The sequence below is a fragment of the Squalius cephalus genome (genome assembly GCF_949319135.1).
Source record: "Squalius cephalus genome assembly, chromosome: 21".
Classification (NCBI taxonomy): Eukaryota; Metazoa; Chordata; class Actinopteri; order Cypriniformes; family Leuciscidae; genus Squalius; species Squalius cephalus.
In genome coordinates, this window is record NC_137142.1 from 16,059,889 (window position 1) to 16,083,660 (window position 23,772).

General features: G+C 39.8%; 1 protein-coding gene across 1 annotated transcript in view; it reads right to left on the reverse strand.

Annotated features, from left to right (window-relative positions):
- mfsd2aa (MFSD2 lysolipid transporter A, lysophospholipid a) overlaps positions 1-23,772 on the reverse strand; it is a 29,727-nt gene that overhangs the window by 5,112 nt on the left and 843 nt on the right. The window contains exons 2-11 of the mRNA XM_079854908.1: positions 21,163-21,300; positions 19,430-19,554; positions 14,666-14,789; positions 12,981-13,059; positions 8,398-8,567; positions 8,218-8,308; positions 6,583-6,704; positions 6,021-6,104; positions 5,642-5,725; positions 5,446-5,558 (exon numbers count right to left, since the gene is read on the reverse strand). Of these exons, the coding sequence (XP_079711034.1) occupies positions 5,446-5,558; positions 5,642-5,725; positions 6,021-6,104; positions 6,583-6,704; positions 8,218-8,308; positions 8,398-8,567; positions 12,981-13,059; positions 14,666-14,789; positions 19,430-19,554; positions 21,163-21,300 (1,130 nt within the window). The remainder of the gene's footprint in view (positions 1-5,445; positions 5,559-5,641; positions 5,726-6,020; positions 6,105-6,582; positions 6,705-8,217; positions 8,309-8,397; positions 8,568-12,980; positions 13,060-14,665; positions 14,790-19,429; positions 19,555-21,162; positions 21,301-23,772) is intronic.

Consider the following 23,772-nt stretch of genomic DNA (forward strand, 5'->3'; position numbering starts at 1 on the left):
CATACACTTTGAGAGTGGAGGGAGACAGCCTTCGCTCCAACCCCTGTTGTAGGAAGGAGAGCACGACTCTGATCGGGCAAGTTCGTGGGTTCTCCCCGTGGGGAGAACACCAGCAGACGAACAGGTTCCACTTCAGAGCGTAGAGGCGCCTCGTAGAGGGGGCTCTAGCTGAAGAGATGGTATCTACCACTGCCTGTGGCAGGCCATCTAGAACCTCCGCGTCCCGTCCAGGGACCAGACATGGAGTTTCCAGAGGTCTGGACGCGGGTGCCATAGAGTGCCCCGTCTCTGAGAAAGAAGGTCGTTCCTCAGAGGAATCGGCCAAGGAGGGGCTGTCGCGAGGAGCATGAGTTCTGGGAACCAAGTCCGGGTTGGCCAATACGGGGCTACCAAAAGGACCTGCTCCTCGTCCTCCCTGACCTTGCACAGTGTCTGTGCAAGAAGGCTCACTGGGGGGAACGCATATTTGCGTAAGTCCCGGGGCCAGCTGTGTGCCAGGGCATCCGTGCCGAGAGTTCCTTCGGTCAGGGAGTAATACCACTGGCAATGGGTCGTGTCCGGAGAGGCAAACAGGTCTACCTGTGCGGCTCCGAAGATTCGCCAAATCAGCTGGACCACCTGGGGATGGAGTCGCCATTCTCCCGGAAGGGGAGGCTGACGTGAAAGCTCGTCGGCCACACAATTGAATTCCCCTGGGACATGAACGGCACGAAGCGACCTCAGATGCTTCTGACTCCATAGGAGGAGGTGGGAGGCGAGTCGCGACATACGACGGGAGCGCAGACCACCTTGTCGGTTGATGTACGCAACGGTCGCAGTGCTGTCCGTACGGACCAGTACGTGCTTGTGTCTGAGAAACCCCTTGAGGCGACACAAGGCCAAGCGTACTGCTTGCAACTCTAGGCAGTTGATGTGCCAATGCAGCTGGGGCCCCGTCCACAGACCCGAGACTACATGCCCTTTGTACGTGGCCCCCCAACCCTTGGCAGAAGCATCTGTGAATACCACAGCATGCCTGGAAACCTGGACTAGGGGCACACCGGCCCGCAGAAACACAGGATCCGACCAAGGGGTGAAGGTTTGGCGACAGTGCGGGGTGACTTTGACCCGGAACGTGCCGCTCTGCCACGCCCACCTCGGGACTCGATCGTGAAGCCAGTGCTGGAGCGGTCTCATATGCAACAGACCGAGCGGCGTTACTGCGGCTGCGATATGCCCCAGGAGCCTCTGAAATTGTTTCAGTGGAACCGCTGACTTGCCCCGAAAAGACTTGAGGCAGTTGAGCACTGACTGGACGCGTTCCTCCGTGAGGCGCGCAGTCTGGGCGACCGAGTCCAGCTCCATACCGAGATAAGAGATCCTCTGCACAGGGGAGAGTTTGCTCTTGTCCCAGTTGACCTGAAGCCCCAACTGACTGAGGTGCCGAAGCACCATGTCCCTGTGATCGCACAACACATCTCGCGAGTGTGCCAGAATGAGCCAGTCGTCGAGGTAGTTGAAAATGCGAACGCCTTGTTCTCTCATGGGAACAATGGCCGCCTCCGCGACTTTCGTGAAGACACGGGGCGACAGGGCCAGCCCGAAGGGTAGGACCTTGTACTGATATGCTCGACCCTCGAAAGCAAACCGAAGAAATGGTCTGTGTCGGGGAAGAATCGAGACATGAAAGTACGCGTCCTTCAGGTCGATCGCTGCAAACCAATCCTGGGGACGGATGCACTCGAAAATGCGTTTCTGCGTGAGCATCTTGAACGGGAGCTTGTGCAGGGCCCGATTCAATACTCGCAGGTCCAGGATTGGCCGTAACCCACCGCCTTTCTTGGGTACAATGAAGTAAGGGCTGTAAAACCCTGACCTCATATCGGCTGGAGGGACCGGCTCGATCGCGTCCTTCGCCAGCAGGGCGTCGATCTCCTTCCGCAAGACCGGAGCATCCACTGGACGCACACGGGTGAAGTGGATGCCCCTGAACTTGGGAGGCCGGCGTGCAAACTGAATTGCATAGCCGAGCCGGATGGTGCGAATGAGCCAGTGCGAGGGTCTCGGGAGCGCTAGCCAGGCTCCGAGAAACTGCCGCAACGAGCCCACCCGCACTGCCGGCGTACCCGCGGAGGGGCAGCGAGGCGGAAGGCAGGGACACGGCTCCGGTGGCATTGTAGCGGCCGAGAGCGGGGTCTGGGTGTGTACTTGGACAACACCTACCTGCTTCCACCGGAGGACAGACGGCAGAGAAGACCCGAGAGTGTTCTGCTGCGGGCTGTCGCCTGGCGAGGGAAGGGGAGGAGACGAGGAGCGAGGCCCAAGGGCGGCTGCTGGTCTCTGTGCCTTCCCGCCCAGCGGCAGACAGGAGTGACGTGACCGAGGTGGCGCCACTGCTATCTGCCAGCTGGGGAGAGGGGACTGAGAGTGGCGAGACCCGAGGGTGGCGCACACTGCCGTCCCACTCTGTAACGGGAGAGACTGCTTGTTCAGCAGACCCAACCGTGAATGACCCAGAGGAGGAAGAAACTGCTCTTTTTTAGGTTTTGGGTACCACCGACCAGCTGGTCGGCGGCGGAACAGAAACAAAAAATTTAACAAAGGATTCTCCACCCGGCCCTCCTCCGGGGGAAGGAGTGGTGATGACACACACTCCCAAAGAGCAGTTTTCGTCACACTCTCTGGGTCGCTCCTCTCAGGGTCATTTCCCCTCCTTTTGCTGGGGGGGAAACGAACTCAGAGCGGGCTGGTTTTAAGGCGCTTCTGAACCACAGTGTGGACATCGTCTGACCGAAGGCCAGCGCTGTGACTAATCACGGTCAGTCATAAAGCGCAGCTCTACTCCGAGTCAGAACTACCCACATGCACTGAATGTGCAGGGGTAGTGAGAGAGGAAAAACTTCTGCAGATTTAGGCATGTTTGGCTTGCCATATTGGCACCAAAATACTTCCATACTGCCAAAATTTTTCACACACATCTAGGCACTTTAGACCCAGGAAGTGTGGCTGTCAAGTCTGAACCTTCAGCATGAGAACACACCATTACAGTAGGAACTCAGCATCATTTTCAGAGTATAACAGCCCTCTCTCCGATGTAGCAATCGACATCTGTCCTCCCCTGGGGCCCCGAATGAAATGCTTGGTCCCTCATGATAAGGACCAAAAACCCATTCAAAGCCTCGACGGCACACAGCACGCTGAGCGGCTCAAGCCTTTACGAGAAAGGGGAGGCGAACAACGTGCCGACGTGGTCATGCACTCATGAGAGAACATGAACCACCCATGAACGCCGTCTCAACACACTGATTAGGCATGTGAAACAGCGATCATGGCCGTCAACCAGGCATGCAAGACAGTGAACGTGGCCATCGCTGGCACACGGCACGCTGAGCGTTCAAGCCCTCAGGCAAGACGAACAACGTGCCGACGTGGTCATGCTCTCATGTAGAGAGCACAAACCACCCACGAACACAGTCTCAGCATGTTTGTGACGCGCTAGAGGAGTGGGAAGCTCGTGAGGGTCTTTCACCTGGCGAGACATTCCGCACTGTAACCCTCAGATCACCAATGTTATTTGCCAAAGTAGCCCTCTCCTGGTGCACCAGAAGAGAACTAGATCGGGAAACAAGCAAAGGGACTCACCTCATAGAGGCACGCGAGTCTTGATCTTGACCACGCATCTTGAGCGCCGAATGACGTGCGCTGGGTTGCCGTGACAACCCACGCTGTCAACCGGCGCTCGACGGCACACGGCACGCTGAGCGGCTCGAGCCTTTAAAAAGGGGAGACGAACAACGTGCCGACGTGGTCATGCACTCATGAGAGAACATGAACCACCCACGAACGCAGTCTCACACACTGATTAGGCATGTGAAACAATGAACGTGGCCGTCAAATAAGGACAGGAACGATCGCATCCAGAAACACACGAGTGAAACGTCATCCTGAAAAGGACGCGATCTTCACTCGTGTTGCTCTTTCAGGAAGAAATTACTCTCTTTATTGTGCTGAAGCACACAGGGACCCAACGCGGCGACACAGCGGGGAAACTGCAAGCCCGCTGTGCGCACTCAACCGTTTACCAGCTGTAAAAACAGCTTTTGAATTAACAGCGTGTAGACGCAGCCGGCAGACAGGAAATCGCGCGGTCGCTGAAACGCCGTCTCACCAACACAGAGAGGTCCCTTCCCGAAACAGCAGACTCGTAGAGCGTAAGATAAATACAATCTTAAAACTCATTCACTCAGAGAGGACACAACCGGTCGGCTCCGAAGCAGAAAGCGTTTGTGTATGCGCTTGATTCCGCCTTATACCCGCACTGGTAGGCGGGCCGCGGAATGCAAACCTTGCATGCCAATGTTCATTGGCTCGTTTTAATTCACTCGAAGGCAATTGGTCTCCCTAGCGTGATCCCAATTCGTCAGGGGAACTCCCCCGACGAGGCGTCGGAGTTCCCTGCTGACGAAAGGGAACTGACAGTTTACTAGGATACTCGCAGAGATTTTTTGACACAATTTTGCACGAATTTGTCCGTTCAAACGCAAGAAGACGTGAAAGAGAGCTCAGAATTTGCGCACAGTCTGAGACGCAGCTTTTAGAGATCTGCTTCGGATGTGTGCGCACACTAAACTTCCCACACAGTGCGTGAGTAACGAAATGAGCTCTCTTTTGCATCATCTTGCGCTTGAAAATTTAAATTGGCAAGGCTTAAACTTTCATGACGATGCAACACTGTCCCGTCAACTGTCCAGAGCGTCATTCACGTTATAGTCCAGTCATTTTATGAAAAAAGGTTGAACAAATTACAACAGAAGCAAACTCAACTGATTTTGTATCCTCAATATGTCCTGAGTAAGGAAAAAAAAGTCCCGAAGAATCCCATTAGGGGAAAGTTTCGAAAAAGACCCAAATATAGCCTATTCATATAGTGGATTCTTTGGGACTTTTTTTTCCTTACTCAGGAAATATTGAGCATACAAAATCAGTTGAGTTTGCTTCTGTTGCAATTTGTTCAAGGTTGACCCACATTTTGGCTTAAAATGACTGGACTATTAGTGTTGTCAAAACATTGCACTGTTAGAATTCATAAAAATTTACCGGGATACTGGCAATTGACAGAGTTTCATTTACTTACCAATGCTGATTTTTACTCACATTTGGCTTGGCGAGTGTTAATTTTAGGCCCTACATGTAAATATCCCCCAATGATTCAGTTGTTTTTAAAGAAGTCATGTTTCTAATGGCATTTTGTTATAATGCTTCCTTTTAATGTCAACTAGCAAACATCCTCTGTCTCATTTCTCTTTGACTACAGAACAACTTATGTTAACACATGCCGAACCTACCTATATCTCTCTCTTCTGTTCATTACAGATTAAAGATTAAAAAAAAAAAATACTCTGAAAATATTCAGTTCTGTTCTGAAACTTAATGTTTCTGTTATGTGCACCACAGACAAACACTCACCAGGGCAGGAGGAAGGCCGCTGCCACACTGGCACCAGCTGCGATGGATACGATGTAGGACACGATGAGACTACTCTTTACACACACCACCAGGATCATGAAGGGCACCGCCCACTAAAAACACACACACACAAGATTAATCATCACTGCCATCACACACATCTCTCACTAATGTAACAGGACAATCAGATACCCACTGTGATGCCGATGTATACAGCAGTCTTTTTCCCAAATCGGCATAGGAACCACTGCCACATGGGAATGGTAATAGTGGCAGACAGCTGGGAAGACAAATTGCACAAACATTTATTTACGACTGACCACTACAAACCCTCATTACCATATTATGCAAGAGTCAGATAATAGTGTGCATCAGCACACACTGCTGAAGTTAAAAAGTCTTTTCATCAGTTGCCTCAAAGTCATGCTGCGTTTTTAACTAGAAAAGCATGTCTTTCATCACTATGGAGACTGCTAACCTCATCTAAACCCGAGAGTGCTCTTATAACACGAATCCAAACAATTTAGAAGCGTACAAAAACATTTATTCAAGTGGTCGGTTGAAAACACTCTCACCATGATGACCAGTAAGATGTTCTGAAAATCCTCTCTGAATCCCAGCGTGTACTTGATGAACAAAGCAAAATTTCCCTCCAGCAGCTGAGAAAGAAAAAACAGACAGACCAACTGAGATTCCTTCAAACGATTGATGATTATTGTCCATACAGTGTCTTCATTTCAAACCCAACTTCAATCTCAAACCAATTCTGAACTTCACTTTTGAACGCAGACCTGTCCTAATGCTGACTGTGATTCTAAACCTAATCTCTTGCATGGCAGCGTCTCTCTCTGTCTCTCTCTCTCTCTCTGTGGCTCTCTTTGTTTTAACACACATAGCCCATCTCTGTAACAGAGCTGTGACGTGGTCAGTTCCAGAAACTGCTTTCACTTAAACATACTATCACAGACATTCATGGCCTGAGAATTTGTCAGTTAAAAGAAAACATTTTCGTCTTTTGTAAACAATGTGGAATCTGGGATATCTCCCATCATAAATCAGGAATTAAAATAAGTACATTTCAGCATATACGAACGAACATGCATGCCTTTTAAAAAGACACCAACACGTTTTTATTACCATGAAGGCCAGAGAAGTGAAGAGGAAGGCCAGCACCAGTTTAACATACGGCCCGTGACCTATTACCAGCCGCAGACCGGTCTGAAACGACACACGCTTTTGTGCTTTTAAACCACCCTGATCTGAAAAAGATGGAGGAAATCATCAAAAAACACATTCAATGTTAATAAAAATAGACAAGGATTTCCTAAACTGGGGTTTGTGAATCGATGAAAAGCTAATAATTAAATCATAAAAATGTCAAATGAAAATAAATAATTTTATAAAATGGTCCCACTTTAGATTAGGATTCAATTCTCACTATGTACTAGCTATTAACTATGACCTTTGCTTTAATAAACTCACAATTATTGCTTATTAATAGTTAGTAAAGTAGTTGTTATGTTTAGGTATTGTGTAGGATTAAGGGATGTAGAATCTGGTCATGCAGAATAAGGCATTAATATGTGCTTTATAAGTGCTAATAAACAGCCAACATCCCAGTAATATGCATGCTAATAACCAACTAGTTAATAGTGTGAATTGGACCCTAAACTAAAGTTTACCAAAAAGATAAACAAAATAAAACATTTAATAAAAAGATTAATATCAGAGAACCATGAACCATGTGAATGTGTTGTTAAATTATTTAAATATGAACTTAAAATCTCAGGAGGGACTTTCAAAGTAATATTTTTTAGTTTAACAAAAAAGTTTGGAAATACCCGAGTTAGACTACTATATGAACTCGACTGAAGTTCCATTTATATATATATATATATATATATATATATATATATATATATATATATATGGGTCAATGACGTGACGGGTCATTTTTTTTTGTCCAAAGGCCTTAATAATAATAAAAAAACAAATATATAACATCCAAAGTATATAAGGTAGTACAACTTGATCTCTTTTACTGAATCCAAAAGGTTTTAATTATATTTTACCACATATAAAGGTATTTTAAAGATTTTGAAGTGTCAAAAGGTCATTCGGTAAAACCGATATAGTAAATATTTAAATGGAATAATATTGTTTTTAATAACTAAAGGAACTACAATAATACAAATATAAAGCAGATAAGGCTCTTTTTTTTAAATTTCCCCTTTTCTCCTTTCCCTGTGCAATGTTTTACTAGAATATGTTGGAGTGTTTAGAGTAGTCCAATAAATGATTACATTTATGAGATCAGTGATCATTTTTTAAAATATTTATTCTGTGGTACACACTATATACTATCTCAACATCAATGTCAAATCAGTTTTTAACTTTCAAATCAGTGGTTAAACCGAATTACTTTTTTGGTGACATTTTTTCCATCGTGTAAAAAAATGACACAAAACAGTGTCAATTGATTGTACAAACCACAAAATCTTATTGTTAACACCTAGGTAAACTAAAAAAATGGTTTCAAATATAGTTGTATCTCCATTCTACTTTTTTACACTTTTAAAAACCTTATTCGTCAATGACCCATATATAGAATTTTTTATATCGGTGCATCCCTAGTAACTATTACCATTATATCACCTGCTGTAAAATCAATGTAACTCATGGCCTCTGGCTTACTGTTTTATTTGAATGTTTTTATATTCCACATTTTGTACTGACTCAGTGTGAATGTGTATGCAAAGAGAAGTAACTCACTGTCCTGCTCTCTTACTCCAAAAAACAGCACAACAGCACACAGAATGTAGATTAAACTTATGACTGCAGATGCAATCATATATGCACGCCTCTGTAAAAGAGAGAAAGATATGATTATTCATGTGCAGAATTCTGATGAGATTTGAAACCATCCTCTACTTTATACCACACTCCCCTCACCTCATTAAATATTCTATATTCCATTAAGATCTGAGAGTAATTGCCATGCACAGAGTGATTAGAGCTGTTGCTCAGGATTGTGTTGTTAATGCAGGGGACGTTGGCCATGCCCACAATCTGCCCCTGGATGGCAGTGCCAATTACTGTACCAAACACCTCTATAGTCATGCCTGAGAGAGAGACAAAACAGAAAATGAGCCACCAAAGCAGTTAAAATGTGTATGCTGGGAATAAACAGGTGTCAGTAGGGGTGTAACGGTACATAAAACTGACGGTTCGGTCATTTTTTACTGGGGGTTTACTGAACAAATTGTGTCACTTTCTTTAAATGAATTCAATTATAATGAAGTTTAAGGATAAAAACAATTATCTCTGCTAATGGTGTAAACTATATTGGGAGCCCTTACTTGCATATTACTATAATATTAAAGGTTAACAATAGAGCCTAAACTATTAGCCTAAATTCAGTTATTTATTTTTTAGATATAATGACCAACACATAATTTGTATACAAACATTTAAACTGCACATAAGGCAGTTTTTGCATGAACTTCTAAATCTAATTATGCAATTATGTTTTTACTCCAATTTGTTGTTGAACTATAAGTTCAACTATTTCATGACAGATTTATTTAAACATACATTAAATAATTAAGACATCACTAGAATAAATTTATATACAGGCTAATATAATGCATATACAAAAGAGTTCATTTCTCTAGCGAACTAACAAGCTGTGGACACTGAATGGCTTGCCTGAGGTAAATGTTTGTTTAATAAGTTTTAACGCCATGTTAGCATCAGGGCTATGGCAAACACAAGGTCAATATCACAATCCATACAATTTTAATTATTATATAAAACATTTCAACTTGACATGAGATAGAAAATCTAAAGCACATTCGGGTGATACATTCTGAAATATTCCACGTAAACCTGTTTCTCCCCCATAGTAAAAGGTTGATTTAATGGTTCAGTGATATTTGAGAAAAAATGCTATATAAAAATGCTACATAAAAGTGCTATATAAAAAATTCATAGCCCTGTGTCTGAAAAAGATATCAGTTGGCTTTTTTTAAAGTTTCCATCTAGGGTTTTTATGTTGAAAATCTGATTTTATGGAGGTCATGAGTGGTCACTTCGACATAAATCATCCCATTTTTGCCATGAAAAATCAAGTAAAAGTTTAGGCTCACATATTATGTCAACTACAGAATATGTTCCATGTCCTGGGTGCAAGTAGGTATTTGAGCCATCGTTGATAAGGCACAGATCGTTGTCATTAATAAAATCTTCAATTTTTTAAAAGGCAAAAACCAAAAGGATTGAGAATCATGGCTAGATGTTGAAGTTCTGCAAAATTTGCCTTAACACAAAGACAGTACCTGAATAAAACAGGTATTATGTTGGTAAGATCGGTACCTGGCCTCCACTCCTACTTTTAGGAGAGGGGCTTCGACTGCAGGGAGTTATGCTCTCCGCCATATTTACGTCTTTAATGGAGTCAGCTTTCTGTGATCTGTTCTAAACTTTGGTCTTCACTAGTTGGTTTGTGTTTAACTAGAAGTTTGGGTGCTTTGTGTTTTTGTTGAGGTTTTGCTGATTAATTATGGGTTTTCTGTCTCAAAAGGTCAGACCTACACTCAGCCACTTGATTTTTCAAACTGAAAAATAGGAAACATTTCAAACTTCTGCATAGTCTTTCACTCTTTTAAGGCATTTCACTTGAATTTCTTTTTCTTTTATCCATGAGGGACAGTTCTTTGATGGAGATGGATAGTCAATTCCTGTGTGCAATTCCTGCATTTCGGAAATTTTGAACAAGTTTCCCTTATGTCCTTCAGTTATGACAAAAAGATTTGTTAGGGCATTCCAGCAGAACTATGACCAAACCTCTGACAGTTGAAGCATCTCAGAGGGGACTCTCAGATATCCTAAACGGATCCATTCTGGTGGATGAGGTTTGTTGAAAATCAGGATATACAGTCATGTTAAAAAGAAAGCACACCCTTTAGAATTGTATGGTTTTAAGTATCAGAACCTAATAAAAATCCTCTGGTCTTTAGCAGGTCTTAAATTAGGTAAATACAACCTCAGATGAACAACGCATGACATTACACTGTGTCATCATTTATTTAACAACAATAAAGCCAAAATGGAAAAGCCATGGGTGGAAAAACAAAGTACACCCAATGATTCAATTGCTTGTAGAGCCACTTTTAGCAGCAATAAGTTGAAGGAATCGTTTTCTGTTTGACAGTATCAGTCTCTCACATCGTTCTGAAGAAACTTTGGCTCACTATTCTTTACAACGTTGCTTCAGTTCATTGAGGTTTGTGGGCATTTTGTCTGACCTTGGGGTAAATTTGCTGGGAAGTCCACTTGGCCACTGTCTCGAATGTTTTCCACTTTTGAATAATCTTCCTTACGGTAGAATGATGGACTTCAAAATGTTTTGTTTCTTCTCAGATTGATGGCTGCAACAATTGCTTCTCGAAGATCATTGCTGATTTCATCCTTGGCATTGTGTTAACACACACCTGAATGCTCCAGACCAACAAAACTTCTGCTTTTATAGAGCTGATCACACCTGCTGATCATCAGTTAATCAAAGACGTTTGATTAGCAGTGCCTGACTGCTACTTACCCTCTTAATTCCTATGGAAGCAGTAAGGGTTGTACTTAGTTGGCTTTTCTATTTGGCCTAGTTTTTTTTAAATAAATAATGACACAGTGTAATATGTCATGTGGTGTTGTGCATCTGAGGCTGTATTTACCTCATTTTAAGACCTGCCAAGGACCAGATGATTTTTTATTTTTTATTTTTAATACATAAACCACAGAATTCAACAGGATTCTTTTTCACATGACTGTATGTGCCAGTCTTTATTATTTGATCTCCTTTTTTGATTGAAATCCTCTTCACACTTGTAACACCTTCTTGTGTTAATTCTGTGGCTATTTCAGATTCATCCATACTGCTGTTCAGATATGGGTGGGTGGTGGCTTTTATTGGAAAACCAGCCAGAGTATTTGCCCTGACATTCTAAGAGGATAAACCAATTTTAAAAAATTGTTTTTATCAGTACACATCTATGTTTATGTCGTCATCTGAATTCTTTTCAAACCTTTTTGAGGTTTGTTTGTTGGTCATATTTGTTTTAATTTTGATTGATCATCTTTGCTCCCCACCCACCTCAGAGCTCAACAAGGGGATGCACTGAGCCGCGGAACTCCAGCAGACATCAGGGACACAAGGATGATATACTCTTGCAAGAAGAACTAATGTTCATATTGCTTGATCGACCCTTTGCCACTGCCTTCAGGGAAGAGAAACATATGGCTGATTTAATTGCCAATATCTATCCAGGGCACGTCATGAGTAGTTGGGACAAGTTGCCCCATTTGTCGCCTTTAATGAACAGCACGGGGGGGCCCAGGGTCCCCACGGGGGCCTAAGGTAATTGTAATGCTACGTGACATTGTTTACAAGCTGTTTTATTGATGTCTTTCCGCTGTTGAAACGCTGATTGAGCGATTACAGGAGATATGACGTGTTTCAGTAAGTTGTACTGAATCTTTCAACTCACCTTCAGATGATCATTCATGTTTATTTTGTAACTAATATTAGAGGAAGAGATGATCGTGTATATACACAGTGATGTGTCACGGCACATTAAAGAGCGTCAAACCACTTTTTTTCCATGATAAAATGGATAATTTGAAATACACAAAATTGACACAATTTGTTTCTTATCGAAAGTAACAAAACGTGGAGCTTATTGTGGTTATTGATGGTTTGGCCACAACGCTGTCTTCGTCTTGTAAACATAAGACGCATACAGAAATTTTTTGGGACGAATACGTGTACCGTTACACCCCTAATTACTATTTATTCAAATGCCAAGGAAGAAAAATTAGTTGTGTGACATAAGTGTATTGTGGTTTTTCAGTTTGATTTGTTACACCCCTAGGTGTCACACATCATACACACACTATTCAAAAGTATGGGGTCAGCAAGATTTTTGTTTAGATTTTTTTAAAAGAAATGAACACTTTTATCCATCAAGGATGCTTTAAATTGATCAAAAGTCACCGACACCAAAAAGACTTTTTAAATATCAAAAAATATATTTAAAACAAATGCTGTTCTTTTCAACTTTCTAGTTATCAATGAATCCTGAAAAAAGTATAAATGGTTTCTGCTAAAATAAATTGTCAATAAAAATAATAATAATAAATGTTTCTAAGCATATTTAAAAATGAAATTTGAAGGATTTTGTGACACTGAAGACTGAAGTAATGGCTGCTGAAAATTCAGCACAGGACTACATTTCATTTTAAAATATATTAATATAGGAAAAATTTTAAATGGATATTTTAAATGGTAATAACATTTCCAAAAAAAACTGTGAAATATTTTTGATCAACTAAATGCAGCTTTGGTGAGCATAAGAGACTTCAAAAACATTAAAAAATTCTTACCCCAAATTGTAGAGTATTCTTCAGTTATAATGTGTTTGCTGTGTATATTATGTAGCCGATTGCAACAGTAATGCATTAAAATGTGTAAATGCTCTTACGGTACGCTGTGGCTGAATCTCGCTCCCTCTGCTCAGTGCTGATGAACATGGTCAGTGCGGAGTACGGCACATGAAAGCACTAAACACACAAACACACAGTTACTCATTGCTGGCTGAATTCCATAAATATGCAAAGTAACAATGCATTTATTATGCACAACTAGTCAAAATTTTGGACACACCTTCTGATTCTCAAAGTGGAGTCCACGACTTATAGCCAGGGGGTCCGCGAAATAATTTGGTTACAGCCTACCGTTTTTTACAGCCTACCGACTACAAGTTTTCTTTTTCACCTGAAACATGCTATTTAGCCTATTCCAATGTGACTTAGGCTATATAATATCAAATAATCTAAAGAGGTAGGCACTTAAAGGTTTCTATAGATAGATAGCACTGCTAATTTGACATCACAGCCTGTTCATTATCAAAATAAAATACAGTCAACCGAACATACAAATTAAATTAAGCAGAACTTTTTATCTGTTGTACTCTATGAAGGCAGTGCCGGTCAGTCATTATACTGTCGACTTGCTGCTATTCCAATCACATTTCTCCGCATGTGAAGATGCTGGTTTATATTGGGACTGAAGTATGAAGCTTTCTTTACATAAATGGTTAACATAAATAGTTTAGCATCCAAATGTTAGGCTACATCTCAAATATGGAAACTTTGTACCGAATGAGAGATGCGCGAGCCCAACCTCTGTGCAGTTTCAGTTTCGATTCAAATTGATTCGTTTAGACTTGCCGTTTTAAAATAAATGTTGTTTGTTGAGGGAAGTAGCCTAATACGCCTACATGTTTTATGTGTGCATGCGTGCGTGTGTGTGTTTCTCAACAACGTGATGAAGTTTGACACACTCAGGTGCAACTTATTTTCTGGAAAATACGGTAAATTATAAAATTGTGCTGTATTGTTAAAAAGTGCATAGGGTGGAGACAGGGCCATACCCACCATTGAGGTTATATATATATAAATACAATTATATATATATAACATAATTGCCTAATATTCACTCTAATTTGATGCTGCAATGATATTGCAAATCGCGATGATAAGATCACTTTTGGGACCTCAGTATTTATAAAAACCCTGCGTACGACCCAGGGTAGAGACCATTTGTGCAAAAAAAAAAAAACCTTAGCCTACTGTGTTCATTAACCCCATCCACATTAACTTTGGGCTCAGTCACTGTTATAAATATGAGGGGGTCCTTGGAAATGTTTTTCCCCTGTTTGAGTTTGAGAACCCCTGCTTTACTATATAATAAAGTCATTAAAAATTATGGAGGTATGAATATGTGATTTAAACAGAATTGAAGGAGATTCCATTTATGCAGGTCCTTTATCGGCTTTATTGCAGTCCTACTCTTTCATAATTTTTTTTTAAAAAACATTTAAAGTAGTTAAAATATTAGTTTTAAAATTAAAAGATTAGTTTAAAGGACATTCCTACCTAATTTGAAACATTTCAGTGTAATCATTTAGATCAAAAAGCTTTTATTACTACGAGAAACACAAATTGTGTCCAAAAGATTAACAAGTAGTTGTCATGCAAGAATGTATATATGTATATATATATATATATATATATATAAATAAAAATAACATATAACATCACATCATGTTATATTTAATTCATCAAGAACTATAAATATGTATATAATGTACTAAAATGTACTAACTGTCTGGAGAGTCTGGAAGAGACAGTAGAAGAGCAGATACCACATAATCTTTCCCTGCTCTATAGGCGGAACCACCCATATCAGGAAATAACACAATACAGCCGGTATGGTGGACACCAGAATCCTGCAGAGAGAGAAGGCCATCACCATCATCATCATCATCATCATCATCATCATCATCATCATCTACTTGTACAAACTGAGGCCTGTTACAAATGTTCAACTTTAGATTTACAGTAGAATCAGTAAAAATGTTTTTAAAAAAATCCCACACAGCATCTCTGCTCATTTGATGTTTGAGGTTGAAAACGGTAACAAGGGTGTTTTTACGTGTGAATTAGCTCATCTGTATGAGGTTAAGTGAGGTAAGGAGGCTTCCCCCTGTGGCTCTGAACAAGGGCCTCTGCTGCACATGGTTTCACAGCATGTCAAACTAACTGAGCCAACAAGAATTTGGCGGGCGTGAAAAGGCTTTAATCACACCACCTTATTCCAAAGCTCTGGGCACCAATCCCATCAGAAAGTCTACTAGGAAAACACAGACCACTAAGAGACTCTGAAATCGAAAGTTCAGACTGACAACGAAAGCAGTGTGTACAGCAGGAGAGAAAAACTGAAACAAAAAACAACAAAAAACCACATTGCATTCTGGGATACAGTATTCCACACAGTCTGCTCAATTGTATGCTCATGTTTTCACAGCAACTTTGGTTTGAGTAGCAATGTTAATTCTGTCCAGTTGAAATAGGCTGCGTTTTCAGTTGGCATAAACACGCGATCACCGGGATCTGATCAAGCAGACCGGATCATTAGCCAATCAGTACATGGCGTGTTTACACTTTAAGTATCTTCTGTATCTGGATAACTGATGGGATCTCCGTTTCTCACGCAATATTGTAATGGAAAAATGGCCCAGGTGCAAAGTCAATCTGAAGTGTTGGGGTTTCTTGAAATGAAAAACCTGAACAGCATAAGTCTTTAGTATCGGTTTTGGTTTTCAGCTAAAACTTTAAATGTAATTTCCGGTAAAAACAAAAAACTATTTTTTAAGCTGTCTGCTAAATGAATAAATGTAATTGTATTATTATTTTTGACTGTCACTGACATACCTGTCAACACTCCTGTTTTCCCCAGGAGTTTCCCGTATTTCACACCCATCTCCCGCCCCCTTCCCGTTTTGTTATTTCTCCCGTGAAACTCCCGTTATTTGTATGGCCCAAACGTCATTGTATAAATAATCACATCAATATATTATTCCAAGGTTGTCCAGTTGCCAGATCTTGTATGAAACCCATCCTACTCGCGCAATCAACACATCATAATTTCAACCCATTTGTGAGCTCAACCTGGCAACCTACAACCCAGTTGTGCCGTCGATATCTGCGCAGGTAGTAGACGCGGGAAGTTGAATAAGCGTTACTGGTAGAAATGGGAAAAGACTCCGTGTTAATTAAAAATTTAACGCAATTAACGCAGCATCCGTTTTCCAGTCATCCTTTGGCTGCATGGCGTTACATTATATGATGCGCTTTTATTCTTGCTAATGCTTTTAAACCATTCAAGCCATATAGGCTACTTATTTTATAAAACTTTAAAAGCGGAAAGCGCATCACTCATTCCCGGGAATACATTTGACATCGCAGCCTGACCTTGACGGAAATAAATATCCTAAGCCAAAAGTAGTCTACCAGAGAAAAAGTCTCAGCTGTGCTCAGATTTGTAAACCGTACAGTTGCTTTGGTTTTTCAGTCCGTACCCGTTTTGCCCCGTGGCTCAAAAGGGACACAACAAAAATAGGGACACCCGAGAAAGCCAAAATAGAAGGCAAAATTTATTAACAAAATAGAACTATACAGAAAAATAAAATAAAAAATACGTACAACGGTAACAGTGAACAAATTCATAATCCGTGCACGCTTTTGCAATCGCTGTTTTGTAAATCGTTCTTTCACAATAGTTGTTTGTAATATTCAGTTCCTGTGAAAATTTTTGAAATACTGTTCCAATAGGTGAAGTTACACAACAATATGCTGATGAAAATCTGCGAAAATCTGTTTCCAGTGAAAATCTGTTCCAGTTAATGGAGTAGGCTATACACAGGTGATGTGTAATAATCAGTACCAGTAGGCTAAACTCCAACCGCTGGAACAGTTTCTTACAGTAACTAAATATTTCACAACATCACCTGTTCAGTTTTGAAAACTGTAGCCTACTCACAGATTTGTGGCCTATACCTTATTTTAGAAATCTGTTTTTCTGTATATTGATTTGTTGTGTATTGTTAAGATGAATACAACTGTCTTAACTGAATTTTTCCCCCCCCAGGTCTCCCGTATTTTGGTACCCAAATGTTGACAGGTATGGTCACTGACCATATGACCCATTACTGTGCAGTAAAGCACAAAATATGTTTAGTTGCTAAATGAACAGAACCAATCAGCCATCAACAAGAGACGGCTAATCGTACTATAAGTGCCCTAGGGGATCCTGTAAAATCCTCCCAGACTATTACTGGGGTTGGCCACCCTGGAGAAGTCCAATACAGGCCATGTCCATGTCGATCCACTTCCTTCACATAAACTGCACTTATATCTTCATGCTATCAGGCTTTCAAAATGCACACGCTACACACATCTGGCGATTAGCAGAGCGGGATAACAGCACTTTAGCATCACAATACATGCTTACATCAATACATTGACAAAGTATTGATTTTCAGTTTCTGAGCCGAGTGAATGGGCAGACTGACTTAATCTCTTTGTTAGAAGGACAACATGGTCAAAATAAAATGTCACATTTTTTTTTGAATAAAATAATGTCTTGTTTAATTATTAAAAGGTATCAGAATTTAATCAAAATACACAAATCATATCCTACACATTTTTTTTTTTTTTTTTAAATATTAATAAGCCTTCTGTCATTCTCATACACATTTCCCCATCTATATGGCTGCCAATGTGCACAGTAAACTCAAAACTGAAACTCAAAACAGACTCTAACACAGCAACAAACCGCCGTTTCAAACTGCCTCTCTCAGATATATCCTGCATCCTGCTTGGATCATGATTGGTCAATTCTGGTGGTGTGTTCAGCTGAGCCAATCAGAAAGCAAGAGGTTTTTTCTGCACTCAACATCTCACATGTCATTAAAACACACATCTCACAAATATAACAATAGATTTGCACTGTATTTCACTTGATTTCATTTTGAATACTTGTACACACTCACAAACACACTCTATGTCTTTAAAAAGTTTGATTCAATCAATTCATTTTATTAAAAAGTTTCTAATTCATTCCAATTAATGAGTATAATTTTCTCAGCAATGGATAATGTTTTATAATGAACGTATAAAGAGAACCAGTAAATTCCCACTTATGGAGAGTGTGTAGTGCCTTTTCTTTTGGATTACTGATAGGGATTGAAGATAAACAACCCTATAAACCTTTCTATTTGCATTTTCGTTTATAGTTTTCATGACACATCTGAGTGCATGCATGAGCAGTCAGCAAAATCCCAGAGAAATGACACCACGTGGCACTCTTGTACACTCTAGTAACCTCTTATAACAGATGAACTTGGCTCCATCACCATAGCTACTGCTCATTTCTCACTCAGATATGCATCTTTCACTCTGTATCTAACTAAGCTGAAACTGTGGGAATGGCTGGGTTTTCACAGAGTTTTGATTTCATTTCATTTTCCCATGAATTTAGAAAGTAGCATCACGGAAATTTCACATTCAGCCTGCATTACAGGACAATTTCATCGTGTGTAGGGCTGAGGAAAAAAATATTGATTTCTCGATTTTAATCAATTCTCATTTTTACGAAACGATATCAATTCTTAAATCCCAAGAATCTATTAGTCTATCCTGTTTTCAGTTGATGAATGAACTGAACATTGTGGAGCGCCCACCATCCAACAAATCGCAATAAGCTATGTGCATTGTTACTCTTAATTTGAAACAAAGTCTCAGATTTCAAATTCTGTCCATCTTATTACGAAATTAAAAATATAAATACCGTTTACCGCTGTTCAATGTGCCGTGATAGATCTCTGTAGCACCTCAGTTCAAGAGAAGTGGCATGAATCACATGAAATGATCATCTCCACCGCTTTAATACCAGTTACAGCGTAAAATAAACATGAATGAACATCTGAAGGTATGTTAAAAGATACAGTACGACTTCAAGCAATCCGTATCATGTCTCATGTAATCGTTCAATCAGTGTTTCAACCGTGAAAAGACATCAATAAAACATCTTGTAAACAATGTCACGTAATTTATCTCAGAAAAATCATATTCAGTGACCATAATTCGTCAGCTAGAAAAATACATTTTAGAGAGGAGCATCTTGCTAAATATAAGCACCATATTATTAATTATATTCTTCAATATTTAATGCATGTTTGAACAAATCAATGTTTTTATGACAGCCATCATTTAAATGTTTATATAGTTTTAAAAAAACAACTAACTGGAGTAGAAATATAATTATATAATGGTAAAGTTGTATTATAACTTTAAAAAACTTCCTTGAGTGTATTAAGTGTTTGCATACGAATCAGTTTAATAAAAATATTATAGTAATGTAGTACCAACTGACTCCCATGTATATAGTTTACATTAGTTGAGAGTTTTTTTTTTAATATACTGTACCTGATATATATATCCAAAATAATAGAATAATCGAAAGCTTGTGAATCGAATCGAATCGTGAAATTCGTCCTAATTGTGTGCATTTTTAAAAGCCACATACCAGGGCATCATGCGTCCGTGTCGTGTCCATGGGGTTCTGCTTACTAAAAACCCAACTGTAGGATCAGTCACAGCATCCCAGGCCCGACCCACAAACAGGATCACAGAAGCATTGAGGGGATCCAACTAGAAAGACAAACTTAGTCATTAGTCAGTGTAAGATTTACATGCAGCATTGCTCTCTAAAAGTCTCAACTGTGAGAATCCACTGTGATGGAATCAACATAATTGTTCAGAAAATCCCACAGGGTTGGACAAAGCGGTTTGTGTAACCTTTGTTCGATATAAAGTAAACTATATTATCACTCTGCAAAATATTTTCAGTACATCCAACTTTACATACAGTACACTCACATAAATCAGTATATCAGAGATTTTTTTTTAATTAGCATTAATGAAACGGACAGCAATAGTTTGAGGCTGCTGCCCCTTTAAGAATGAATGCACGGATCTAATATACTGTTACACATCCAATTTTCTCCTAACTGTTTACGTTCATGTAGGACATAACAGACTGTGTTTCCATGAATACTCCACACGATGTGCATTTTGACATAATTGTGTGTGTATTTAACTATGTAAGCGCAATAAGCTGTGAAAAAGAACTGAATTCGAGTCAGTTTTTGCAGCTTATCATGATTAATAACACTATAACATGCCAATAACTTTAAGTAGTACTGCGAAGTTAAAGAAGTGAAGAAAAATCGACATTTAAAATTTGTGAATCGACGCGAATCAGTAGAAGACAGAATCACAACTCAACCCTAGAATTCCCTCAAACCCTACAATAAATACTATATCTCAGCAGCATGATTGTTTAAATCATTGAAAAATGTTAACTATATTATTGCACAGGTCTATGTATAAAGTGTGATACACAAGTATTTCCAGCTTTATCCGCATATACAGTGCACTCATGTACAACTATATACTGTAAAGCAAATCTCGGCTGCGTGATGTGGCTGCGTGACAGAATGTGGACTATATTATCGCACAGTTCGATATATAAAGTTAGATATAAAATGATATCCAACTTCATCCACATACATAATCACACAGTGAGAAAAAATAAATCCTGTATAGAAAAAAAAAAAGATGCATCATCGCACCCGTCTGAATCGTAATTGAATCATGAGGTGCCTAGATATTCCCATCCCTATACATATACAGCATACTCACATACAGTAAAGTGATATATTATATTTCAAATCTCTCAACTTGTTTATATTCTTGCAATCAGTCTCATTCTTCTACTATAAGGCATAATGATATTAAGATATTATAAACATTAACAATGATTTTTTCGTAACTACATCTCATATCAATCCCTTCATTTGCTCGGCTGTCTCGGATGAAGAGATCATATTGGCTATCGCTATGGGAACTGCCACAATAATGAAGCAGCAGGAGTTTTGAATAAGATAACTGGAGCGGAGGACTGTTAAAAGTTACACAGCAAGACAACAGCTTTATATCTGCTTTTCGCCCTCTCACATGCTCTCTTTCTGTCTCCCTCACTCTCGTTTCTGCCCTTGGGTCACTGTTCACTTGCTTTGTTTGATGATTGGAAGGAGAGATGATTTTCTCACCATTCTATCTATTCATATGGAGTGATATGACATGGTAAGAAAAACAATAGCTGAGCCAGTTTATTTTTATAATCAGAAGGTGTTGAGGTCTTGCGGTATAGATCCTCTGCATTCAGGTATAGCATTCCCATATATATACACTCACCAGCGCCACATCAAGCAAGAAGATTTGCAGAAAGAAGCCCAGGGCGGTGCCTGTGATCTGATACGGAGCCCCTCCGACTGCAAAACACACCTTACTCCACACAGTCAGAGGTCTTTTCCTCTCCTGCTGCGGAGAGAGCTGAAAGGAGGACAAAAAAGAGAGATTATGAAAGGATGAACAATGACAGTGATTGTAGCAAGTAAAACAAGAGCCATGAGAGACCAGTGAACTTTTCACCGCAAGAGGACGCGATAAGACCCTAACTGGAAGAGTTGATTTAGTTTGGATTCTGTTCGTGTTTTTGCGACGTTCCATCTGAAGCTCTCTTTTCCAAAAAAGATCCCAGTGCTCAGCATCAAAGACCATTCAGAACTCCTGGAGGGCTTTTAGCATTTCAGTCCAGCAGTAATAAGATCCTCAAGTTCATTCTTCCCTGACTCTGCAGGGACATTACAGATAAATTGGACTTTTGGCTCTTCTACCTGCACTTTAAGGTCCTACCTCAAATTAACACAGTAATTTCACCAATCTGACTGCTTGCGCATTTGTCATAGGTTAATGTTTATGAGAGACCAGTGAAAGAGGACATGATAAGATCCTAACTTGAAGAGTTGATTTAGTTTAGATTCTGTTTGTGTTTTTGCGACGTTCCATCTGAAGCTCTTTTTTCCCAAAAAAAATCCCAGTGCTCAGCATCAAAGACCATTCAGAACTGCTGGAGGGCTTTTAGCATTTCAGTCCAGCAGTAATAAGATCCTCAAGTTCATTCCTCCCTTACTCTGCAGGGACATTACATTACAGACTTTTTTATAGCTCTTCGACCTGCATTTTAAGGTCCTCCCTCAAATTAACACAGTAATTTCACCAATCTGACTTCTTGCACATTTGTCATAGGTAAATGCTTTAGTTAATGGCTTTAATATGCTTATGGAACCATCAGCACATTTAAACTAGCAGCCAAACTTTGCTACTTCCTCTAACTGGAAGTAGCTGTAAAACTATGCTTGTTGTTTGTCTCTCCTATCTATACGATTTCTTAACAAAATCCTGAGGGGGGGTCAACCACTAATGCTTGAACTGTTTAAGTGCAGAACACATAAATGACTGCATTAGCATTATTCGTCAGACTATGATGACTCTGAGGTTAGTTCTTCACAAATGGTTATGGTCTATGCTTTGTCAGGTAACGTTGACCAGTCACAGACCAGATTTTAAACTTCAAACATTTAATCGGCAGTCTCTTTACACACTGAGAACCTGCACATGGTCTGCAGAGTGTGTTAATCTTGTAACAAAGGTCTGTTGGGAAATTGCTGCATTAAGAATATTTTTCTAGGCCGTTCGCCTTGTGCTTTACAATAACTTTAAGACTTCTGAAACTTAAAATAAATTTAAAACTGTAAAATATACAGAGAGAAAGAGAACTAATGCAGTGCCAGACATGATTTACATATGACTTTGTATGCCATATAATGGCATATGTGAAAGTTCACAGTGTAATTTTAACTGTAAAATATTGTAAAAACACTACAGAAAAAAACTGTTAAAGGGATAGTTCACCCCAAAATTTTAATTTTGTCCTTTACCCTCATGTTGTTCCAAACCTGTATGAGTTTCTTTCTTCTGTTGAACACAAAAGATGATATTTTAAAGAATGTTGGTAACCACAATTGATGGCACCCATTGACTTTCATAGTAGAAAAAAAATACTATGGAAGTTAATGGGTGCCGTCAACTATCTGGATACCGACATTCTTTAAAAATATCATCTTTTGTGTTCGACAACAGAAGAAAGAAACTCATACAGGTTTCGGACAACTTGAGGGTGAGTAATGACAACATTTTCATTTTGGGTGAGCTAAAGTAAAGTAACATAATTATAATTTATAAATTATTTAAATTATAATTTACAGTGAAAAACTGTCAACTGAAATTCCCAGAATTCCCTGGGTGACACTTCACGTTTTAAAGTATTTTGTTTAAATAATTATGATTCTTAATTATTTTTGTCATCAGTTATGCACATTTGGGTTTTACATTACATCTTCTGTTGTTTAATGCATTATTTTAGTGTCACGTGTTTTTCATGATGGTGTTTTGTGTTTTCATGAATGACTGTGTATACTAGTATAATTCAGCTTGTGAAAAGGCTACTTGTGATGAACTTCTTCATGATACTTCATGTGGCTTCCTCTTTTACCACCTGCATTATGGTGGTTGTCAGTATGTTACAAAATAGATTTTAGCAGTAGTGTGCATTGTTGGATTTACCAGTCTGAATTGCAATTCTCTTGTTAGTAAAAAAGTACAGGTTGTTTTGTAAATATGAATACATATTTTTTTTACAGAATTAATCTGGCAACCACAGCTGGCAAGATTTTAATTTTTTTAGTAAAAACAATGGGATTTATTTTAGCGTAGTCTTCTCTGACCTGTAATCAGCGCCGACTGTGAGACATATCTAGTACAATATCATGGACAGGATTAGTTAGCCAACAACAGCAAACAAATAACAGGGAACTATTCATTTAAATAATGTGCAACACCGTCTGTAACTTTTAAGGAATAGTTCAACCACAAAGTTTTGACGCTGTCAGCACCTGACATACT